This window comes from Daktulosphaira vitifoliae, unplaced genomic scaffold (genome assembly GCF_025091365.1).
Source record: "Daktulosphaira vitifoliae isolate Bord-2020 unplaced genomic scaffold, ASM2509136v1 Scaffold_5, whole genome shotgun sequence".
In the NCBI taxonomy this organism is placed as follows: domain Eukaryota; kingdom Metazoa; phylum Arthropoda; class Insecta; order Hemiptera; family Phylloxeridae; genus Daktulosphaira; species Daktulosphaira vitifoliae.
In genome coordinates this window covers 28,364,744-28,374,934 of record NW_026099576.1, presented here as the reverse complement: position 1 = coordinate 28,374,934, position 10,191 = coordinate 28,364,744, and the positions used below count along the sequence as shown (strand labels likewise).

Below are 10,191 nucleotides of genomic sequence, written 5' to 3'. Positions count from 1 at the left end.
GAAATTCAAACTTAAGTGTAACTAGAATACAATTTTCAAAAAGGCTAAATTTATTATTCTCCACACCATGAAAAATATTTTGTATATAACAAAAAGTACAATTTTCTACATTTTTGAGCTGTTCAAGAACCCTCAGCTTTATATATATGATAAATTTAAAGAAATGTATAATTTTTCTACTAATTTTTTTTTTGAAGTAATAATATATATTAGGAGTAATAATTATGAAATAACATACTCATAAGGTAAATGTATACACAATTTTCTTTTTAAAATATTCTTTACCTGTAAAAATGTTGAATTATTATCAAAACATAAGCCTGTCATAGCATATTTGCAAAACATGACAATTAAAAACCATGTCTCATCAAAAACTTACTAACAAAGAAAATGGCTTATTTAATATGTTTTTTTAAAGGAAATTAAAAATATTAAATATGAAGAATTCAAACAACAAAAGTATAAACAAAATATTGATTATATACTGTTTTTTTTTTACAGATAATTGCAAGTCTTCAAATTTACAACAAAAAAAACATTTTATTTATCGTTTATAGTGATAAACTATAATATAATATATGATATAAATACATATCAATTTTTTATTTTTATCATAAAATATAATTTTATTTAATATTAAATTCAATAAATGTTTAGGTATTCAAGTGTAATCAGGTGACCTATAAAAATGACCCGNTTGTTTAAAGTCCGTCCCCTTATTGATGCAGTTAGAACTATATGTACCTCTATTCCAAAAGAAGAGTACCTTGCGGTGGACGAGCAAATCATACCCACTAAATCCAGATCATCTCTCAAACAATACAACCCTAAAAAACCCCATAAATGGGGCTATAAAGTATTTGTGTTAAGTGGTTTATCTGGATTTAGCTATGATTTTGAAATTTTTGCTGGTGCTCAAACTAATATTATGCCTGATAACTTGCCTTCATTCTCAGTAAGTAGCAATATGGTTGTAAAAATGGCTGCATCAATACCAAGAAATTGCAATTACAAGATATTTTTTGACAACTGGTTTACAAGTATAGACTTACTAATTTATTTGGAGAAAGAAGGTATTCTTCCCCTAGGAACTGCTAGATTAAATCGCTTAACTGGATTAAATATGCCAAGTGAAAAAGATTTTAAAAAAAAAGGTAGAGGCACTTTCTGTGAGAAACTTACAACAATTAATGATGTAACATTATCAGCAGTTTCGTGGTACGATAACAAATTAGTGAACATGGTGTCCACTTATGTTGGAAGTTAGCCAATTGGGGAAAAAAAAAGATTTTTTAGAAGTGAAAAAAAATACAAAATGGTACCGTGCCCCAAGGCAATTGATACATATAACTCTTATATGGGGGGAGTATACGATAACAAATTAGTGAACATGGTGTCCACTTATGTTGGAAGTCAGCCAATTGGGGAAAAAAAAAGATTTTTTAGAAGTAAAAAAAAATACAAAATGGTACCGTGCCCCAAGGCAATCGATACATATAACTCTTATATGGGGGGAGTCGATTTGCTCGATTCAATGCTAGGCTACTACAGAATAAGTATCAAGTCCAAAAAATATTATATCAAAATATTTTTCCATGTTTTGGATTTGTGTGTGGTGAATGCATGGCTGCTATATCGTCGAGTTCATACCGATAACTCTTATTTACCACTAGTAGACTTCAAACTCTTAGTATCGGAAGTTTTATGTGAAAAACAAAAAGTATCACCGAAAAGGAGAGGGAGACCAACTTTAGAAGAAAACACAACTGAGTATATGTATAATGAAAAAAAACGGAGGAGAGGTCCTTGCAAGGAAATTCCTGAACAAGAAGTAAGACTGGATGGGTATGATCATTATCCTATTCATACCAACAATCGTATAAGATGTAAATATCCTGATTGCAATTTTAAGACTATGATAACCTGTCAAAAATGTACAATACCTTTATGTATAAACAAGGAGAGGAACTGTTTCCTTCTTTTCCATACAGTTTAAAATATGCCATATGTATTACAAACATTGTTTAAATTTTTTTGTTACCAGATGTGTGATTGTTATTTTTATATAAAATTTTTTAAATTTTTTTGTTACAAGATATGTGATTGTTATTTTTATATTAAATTTTTAAAAAAAATTTTATTACTAGATATGTGATGGTTATTTTTATACATGTTTTTATATAAAATTGTTTAAATTTTTTTAATTACTAGATATGTGATTATTTTTATATATATTATTATATAAAATTGTTTAAATTTTTTTAATTACAAGACAAGTGATTTTTATTTTTATACACAAAGTAAAAAATATAGTGTGTTATAGTAATGTAAGTATTATTTCATAGCTGCATATGTCCCACATATGGCATATAATAGTGCTGTATACTCTAACGTATAAGATCCAAATATGGCACATAAATATTTTTGGTGCGCATTGTTCCATTTTTGGCACACATTACTCTTTAGGGTTTTTTAGGATCAAAAATGGTCAAAAAATTTTTTTTTAATTTTTTCATGTCACTATGACCCCAAATCTACATAGATATTTTTTTTTGAGAAAAACAATTAATTCATGCAGAAAGGGGTTAATTAGTGAGAAAAAGGTATGGGAAGCTGTGGCATCAATGAAAAAGAATGATACAGTAAGACCAGATGAATTTATCGTTAGAATTATAGAGAATTAATAAAATTCTATTGGAAAAAAAAAGTCAAAATAATGGAAGAGTAGCATTGCGGAGGAGATACACAGTAGCGTAGAAATTATATAGGCATAATGCTCATGAGTCATAATATGAAGATAATTATTAAATGAAACAATAAAATTAACATTTAACTTTATAAAAACATTAATTTTCATAAATATATAAGATTGGTTAGTAAAAGTAATACAAACAATATTAACATATGAGTATTAAATATAAAGTATATAATCGATCATGTACATTGGCAGTGAAATGTTAAGTTTTGATGAAATATTAGCAATTAGCTTATCTTTGCATGTATTTTTATCATCGATAGATTCTGGATTCTCCATATTATATACTTCCATATATATATTTTGGCTGCATAAGCGTTCTAAAAAAAAAATTAATGATAAATTTTATATTCAATCACAGGGTTTTTCAACATAAAAGAACTCTCCAATACATAAGTTTTGAAGTAATTAATAATTATTAATTTTTCTAAAACTTTTAATTATAATTAACAATTATGCAAAGATTACACGGTTAACGTAATTATTATGTATTATGTGTTAAAATTAGTTTAATCCAGTTTATGGAACCATTTAAATCAAATTGCGATGTTTATTTTTAAAACAAAATAAGTTAAATCTTTCAATAATAACAAATGATAATCTTTACAATAGTATGTTGAAAGTTTTTCTCTTTGTTATATCTAACAGAGACGAAGAGTACGGTCGGAAAAAAATTAGCACCAACTCTTCACCTTCTATATAAATTGTTTTTTGTTGTACTTTTAACTGCAGCCCAAAAAACCTAGTACACTGGTGTAGCGGCACAGGGGGACGTGGCATGATTTATGATTTTATAAATGTAATATATGAATAAATAAATATATATATATATATATTATTGTACCACTTATTCATACATAATGATTTTTTTTTTTAATTCTTATGAGCGTCAGTCGAAATTATATTAGAAATACCTTAAATATAAATCTTATAAAGTTTCAGCCTATTTTAACAACTTAAACACGTGCCGATTTGAGCTTAAAGTTTTGTGTAAATTCGTAAAATCCATTGTTTTGACATATAGTCGTTACAATTTTCATTTTACAAAAAATTGTATAAAACAATAAATGTAGTAAAAAACATTTTTTAAAAAAATGGTGTTTTGATATTTTTTTTGTAAAGTGAACTCATTCTAGGAAAAATAACAAAATATATGCGATTTTGCGTATTATAAAATAATCACGAATTTAGTTTTGTATAGTTATACTTTTAATAGGGTTTCTTATTTATTGACAACAATAAAATATATGTTATTATTATGAACATGATTAAAATTTAAGTTTAAGTTAAAATTGATAAATGTCACTTTTATCATATATACTGACTCATAAAATAGTAATCTCGGGAATCTTTGAATTGTCCAAGTACGATAATATTCATACATGTGCAATAGTCGATTCTTTTTTTTACATTTACCGTATACCTCTAACGTTATCTAAATGGAACATTTTTAATTCAATAAAGTAATTGTAAATAGAATCATTATCCTTTATTGAACATTATTTTTCTTGAAGTCATAATTATTGATATCTAGTTAGGTTTTAAGAGTTGTTTGTTAATCAGTAAAAGTACTTTTATTTAAAAATTTTTTTTTGTGGGAGTTTTATTATATAATTAATTAAAATGCCACTTCGTGAAAAAAAATTTATAATTGGCCTTATAAAACATCTAATCACGGGAAGTAAATTACCATTTAGAGGAGATTGTTTAAAAGTTTTAATGTATAATATGAGATTTACAAAATTAAATTTAAACGAAAGTGCTGTTCTAGTTATAAAAGAATATTTAGTTTTTTGAAAGAAAGCTCGAATACCAACTCAAGAACCTCATAAATGTAAAGACAAGTTGAAAAAGTTGTATGAGGAATGGAGATCATTAACAAAAAATGCCAATCAAATTTCTGAAAATTTACGACAAAAAGAAAATATGTTTTTAGAAAAAATCAATGATTTATGATATAGCCCACCAAAACACACTCGAATTGATTGAAATTGAAAAAGATAGGCTATTTTTATATAAACAAAGAGAAAATGGATGTCCAGGTTCAATATTGGGAGTAGATAGAAAACTAAATGGAATTGAAAAACGAAAATTTACTCGTGAAGAATAGATTAACACTAGGCGTGAAACGAATTTAAATACGACGTCTACGTCGACTGGTAAACTCAATTAAATTAATAAAACATAAAATTTTTTATTTTTTAACTTAAGACAATAAAACTAAAAATCAATATTATATTTCACAGAAATTATACATTATTCAGATTTTGATGAATGCGATTTTCATGTAAAATTAAATAAAGAAAAAAACATTCAAAATATTGGAGACGGAATAATTAATGATTCTGAGTTAGTAATAAAGTTTGCAAATGGAGAAAAAATTCCAAATTTAGAAGTTGATACGGTTGTAAAATCTAAACGTGCTCGTAAAGAAATTTTAACACCATGATTAGCTGCAGCACTTGATAAGTGTAAAATAAGTGAGAGAGATACCGTCCATTTACTTACAGCTTTTATGCATGCAATTACACTAGATTCAGCTGATTATTTAATTAATCGTACATTTATCCGTAAAGCAAGGATGATTATCGAAGAACTTATTATGAAAAGGTAAAAAAAAATTTTTTAAGTATAGAAAAATATGTTTTAACAATACATTGGGACACAAAATTTTTAAGTAACATTACTGGACAAAAAGTCGATAGATTAGCAGTAATTGCAACGTCCCATGCAGTTGATAAACTTTTAGCAGTACCAGAAATACCCGCTGGGACTAGTTTAGAAATATGTTTCGCTATTTATGAAATTATTGATAGTTGGGGATTGATAAATAATATCGAAGCGTTTGTTTTTGTTACAACAGCATCTAACACTGGGAAATTTAATAGTACTTGTTCTTTATTAGAAAGGAAAATTGAACGAGATATATTATTTTTCGGCTATCGTCATCATACATACGAAATAATATTATCAACATTTTTTATGATTTGTAAAGTAAGCCTCATGCCAGCACCTTATATTCCGCTATTTAAAAAAATTTAAAAATCAGTGGGGTACCATTATAAAAACTGATTTTTCTACTGGAATTTCTCATACTAGAGTTCGACATATTTTAAATAATGATATTGATGAAATTTTACAGTTTTCTTTTGATAGACTTAATTTATCGTTTCCGCGAGATCATTATAAAGAATTTCTTATTTTAATTATTATTTTTTTGGGAGGTGTCCTTCCAGAAGGAATAAAATTTAAAAAACCAGGAGCATATCATTTAGCACGTTGGATGGCTAAAGGTATATACGGCCTAAAAATTTTCTTATTTAGAAATCAGTTTAAGTTAACTAAACTTTAGGAAAATTCTCTCGCAGAACTTAATTGCTTTATTATATAATGTTACGCTGTGAACTGGTTATTGCCTTAAACAGTGAAATGGTTCCTTTAAATGACATCAGATTTTTAAGAAAATTGCATGAATATTCTAAAATTAATAAAGATATTTCTGAAAATACAATTGGAAAATTTTTAAATCATTTATATTATATGACTAAAGAATGTTCATCTTTTGAATTATTCGATTAAAGAGTAGACGATGAAACAAAATTGAAAATTGCTAAAAAATTATATGAAGACATCTTCAATGAAATAGAAGAAGAGAACGAGACCCCCAAAAAACTAATTTTAAAAAAAGGTGACAATCCATTTTTTTTTTAATGATGACGATAAAACTATTTTAGTTAAACTTATAAGTAAAAAATCTCAAAAGATGTTTAAAAGATTCAATATAAATAGTGATATTTTGAAAACTCATCCCAACACGTGGAATAATTCAGCTAATTATAAATATGGCGAGGAAAAAATTGAAAAACTTAAAGTAGCCAACGATGCAGCAGAAAGAGGGATTAAACTTATTGAGGAATTTTATCATAAAATTAGAAAAAATGAAAAGCAAAAACAATTTCTTCTGCAGATAAATAACACTAATAAATAGTTTTTATAATAAATCATACTATTTATTTTTAATTTTTAGACTATACAAGATTTTTGTGAAGAATATTCAAATCCATCTCTGAATGTTCTTAAAAAAACCTTCTATTTTTTTTTTTATTTAATATTATTTATTTTTTTAATTTTACATAAGTCCATGTTATTTTACAGGCATGAGGTATGTTTTATAATCATGAAACAAAAATAAATTTTTTTTAAAAATATTTATTTTTTTATAAAAGTGAAATTAATTTATTATAGTCAATTATAATTTTTATTACAATAATAAGGTAAAAGAGTATTCTATGATACGCGAAATCGTATATATTTTGTTATTTTTCTGAGAATGAGTTTACTTTACAAAAAAATATCAAGGCACCATTTTTTTAAAACGTGTTTTTTACTACATTTATTGTTTTATACAATTTTTTGTAAAATGAAAATTGTAACGACTATATGTTAAAACAACAGATTTTACGAATTTACACAAAACTTTAAGCTCAAATTAGCACGTGTTAAAGTTGTTTAAATGGGCTGAAACTTTACATGATTTATATTTAAGGTATTTCTAATAAAATTTTGACCAGCGCCCAGAATTACAGATGTTGAAAAAAAATGGCTATCTAATATATATATATATATATCAATTTAAATAAAGAGAAATGGTGTTATTTTAAAAAAAAGTATGTCGAATGAAAGAGAGATATAAATATTGTTTCTCATAAAAATCGTATTGATCATTACACTTTTCAATAAGTTGTAGCATTATAAAGTTAAAATGTAAAATAGAAAATCGAGAATTTTTACACAAAAATGGCATTTGATAACTATTTTCACCGTGAACACAAAATTAAGTCCGAAATTTATTTTTCCTTAATAAAGTATATTACATTAGCTTTAATTTAAAATATATATAATAGTGTCAGACTTTCCGGAACACTTTCAAAAGTTAAGTGTAAAAATACATTTTTGTGAAATGTTGTCATTTTAAATCCCGCTTGTGTGCAGGTAAAAGGTCAGATTTATAAAAAAAAATAAATCAAATGATAGGTAAAGACATCATGAATCTATAAAAAAATATATTGATTTGATTATTTTTGAAAAAGTTATGTCCGTTTTAACTAAAAAAAATTTCAAAAATTAACGATTTTTAAATTTGTAATTTTTTTGGAGATTTTCCCCATTTATGGGGAACGAGGGAATTTTTTTCAATTTTTGAAGGTAATGTCTTCGACTAGATACTATTTGTTATATTTTATCGATGAATGAAATCGGTTCGGTGAGAGCTAAAAAAAGGGGTAGCAGACACAAAAATAAGACACATTATAGTAAAACAAATACCTTCTCAGCTTCGTATCGAAGCTAAAATTAAACTGAAGCTGTTTTTTGGATTTTATAACCGAAATTTAAAACCAAAACTACATACAACCCCATATCAGTTTCATAACTGATAAAAACTGAAACCTATCATTTTTCAATACCGAAACACAAAATCAAAACAAAATATACAATATAGATAGTTAATAAACGTGGATATATAATTTTCATGTTTCTATAATAGAAATCTATCTATATAAATACTGTAATTTGAAAAATACACGAATAGCTTGAAATAATATAATTAATATGTAATTATTATTATTATATATAATGAATTGTGTGAGCTTACTTAATAAATTTGGCTTAAATTTGAATAATTCTTTACTGATATTTTTAAAAAAAAATTCATTTATATATCGTGTTTTATTTACTGTATTTAGAGACTCCTGGTATTTTTCCAATTCAATTAAGTATGTTGACTTTACATCAACAAGTTGGGCAAACTCGTTATATAATATACTGACATTGTCACCAGTCATTTTTATATCAACTATAATACCAAAATATTTATTTAAATCATTTTTATTAAAAAAGGATCTCGTTTGTTTCATTATGTTATCCACCATTTCCACATATGACTGAGAATGTTCTATTTTGAGAATATTACGTATATAATTACAAAGATTATCTAAATAAGTTTTTGTTTGTATTTGAAATAGACTTAGATTATTCAAATCTTCCAATTGTTTAATTATTATAGAACCAATTATTGACATGTTGTTGCGGATTTCATCTAAATTTTTATTTGAATTATTCTTATTAGATTTGGAAAAATTAATAAACTTCTTTAAAAATGAAGCATACATACGGGCAAGTAATATGATTGGCCGAATAGTTGAAGCTAAAACTAGCTCTTGATATCCTTGTAATTGTATCGAATCAAAATTGTATTTCATATAACGAAACACATCAAAAAGTGTCAAATAAGAATCATCGGGACACTTATATTGTAGTGGTGCAAACTTAAAATAGTCTATAACGTTAAGGGCTCTATGTTCTTTTACTTCTGGTAATTTTCTATATTGTACACCTGACATAAGATTTCGTTCATCAAATATTTGATGTCCCATCATTAAATCATAGTATAACAATTTTTTGGGATGGAAATCCCAGCGAGAATCGTTTTTCAATGCTATTTCTAATATTCTAAACACTTCACTATTGTTTAAATTTAATCTTTCATCTTTGAGTCTAAAATTATTTTTAGATAATCTGTTTTGTAGTTTTTCTATAACTCCAGGGAGAAAATTAATTCTATAATCTTTCATTTCATTAAAGTCTGGGCAATTTGTAAATACTTCATCGAATGATACATCAGAACATATATTGTTCATACAATTTTCCAACAGTTCTACCATTGCTTTGTGTATCATCAAAAAGCCATTTAGTAAATTTAATTTTCTATTTGATTTCTCAAATTTACCACTGTTATTTTTAAAGCTCAACTCTACAGATCCTGAAACATTATTTAAGTATAAATTTACATCCATTAGAGGTGATGGATAATTTTCCCGTTCTTCTGATCTTAGAGCTTCTAACATCGCAATTATAATTTCGCCATGAGATTGTATAGCTTTTCCATACATTTTTAAATCGCGTTTTGAAATATTTGTTTTATCTTCTTCTAATTTTAGTAAGTACTTTTCATTATGCTTAAAATAATTCAAAATATACTTAGAAAAGTTGCAATTTAACTCCATATATTCCATTGCTGTAGAAAAATTTATCATAAGTACAATAATATAAAATATTTNTGCTGTAGAAAAATTTAGCATAAGTACAATAATATAAAATATTTTACACGTAGTCATTTTTCTTAGAAAATAAAAACACTTATTATATTCTTTGAAAATCGCACATTTAGTATATTTAAATACTAAATGTGTATGAATTTGTATTTATGTCAATATAAATTTTAGCAACTGAAAGTAACATATGGTATGAATAACTAATATTAGTTTAGTAACTTTATACAATTACTGTGGCTGAACATTTTTGACAGATAATCATTCCAATGAAACCATAAAACTAATAAATAACGTAAATAATTACAAAGAGCTAAATATAAGGAA

General features: G+C 25.5%; 2 protein-coding genes across 3 annotated transcripts; one reads left to right on the top strand and one right to left on the bottom strand.

Annotated features, from left to right (window-relative positions):
- The first annotated feature begins 1,315 nt into the window (after positions 1-1,315).
- On the top strand, positions 1,316-2,029 carry LOC126908279 (piggyBac transposable element-derived protein 3-like). Its single transcript, XM_050690192.1, has one exon. It carries the CDS (start codon positions 1,316-1,318, stop codon positions 1,994-1,996), a length of 681 nt encoding a protein of 226 aa, XP_050546149.1. The 3' UTR covers positions 1,997-2,029.
- Positions 2,030-2,821: 792 nt separating this feature from the next.
- Positions 2,822-9,866, bottom strand: LOC126907337 (uncharacterized). 2 transcript variants are annotated; one of them, XM_050688537.1, is made up of 3 exons: positions 8,928-9,866; positions 8,409-8,852; positions 2,822-3,075 (listed from the first exon to the last, which is right to left on the bottom strand). In XM_050688537.1, the coding sequence occupies exons 1-3, from the start codon at positions 9,847-9,849 to the stop codon at positions 2,912-2,914; spliced, it is 1,530 nt and encodes a 509-aa protein (XP_050544494.1). In that variant the 5' UTR covers positions 9,850-9,866; the 3' UTR covers positions 2,822-2,911. The 2 variants fall into 2 exon arrangements, with proteins under 2 accessions (XP_050544494.1, XP_050544493.1); XM_050688536.1 differs by having other exon boundaries at positions 8,409-9,866.
- Positions 9,867-10,191: the final 325 nt, after the last annotated feature.

Excerpts from the sequence above, each read along its gene's own strand:
- LOC126908279 (XM_050690192.1), top strand. The coding sequence starts at position 1,316 with ATGGTACCGTGCCCCAAGGCAATTGATACATATAACTCTTATATGGGG.
- LOC126907337 (XM_050688536.1), bottom strand. The coding sequence starts at position 9,849 with ATGATAAATTTTTCTACAGCAATGGAATATATGGAGTTAAATTGCAAC. Across the intron at positions 3,076-8,408 it reads ATTTAAGCCAAATTTATTAA|AACGCTTATGCAGCCAAAAT; the intron begins GTAAGCTCACAC and ends TTTTTTTTTTAG.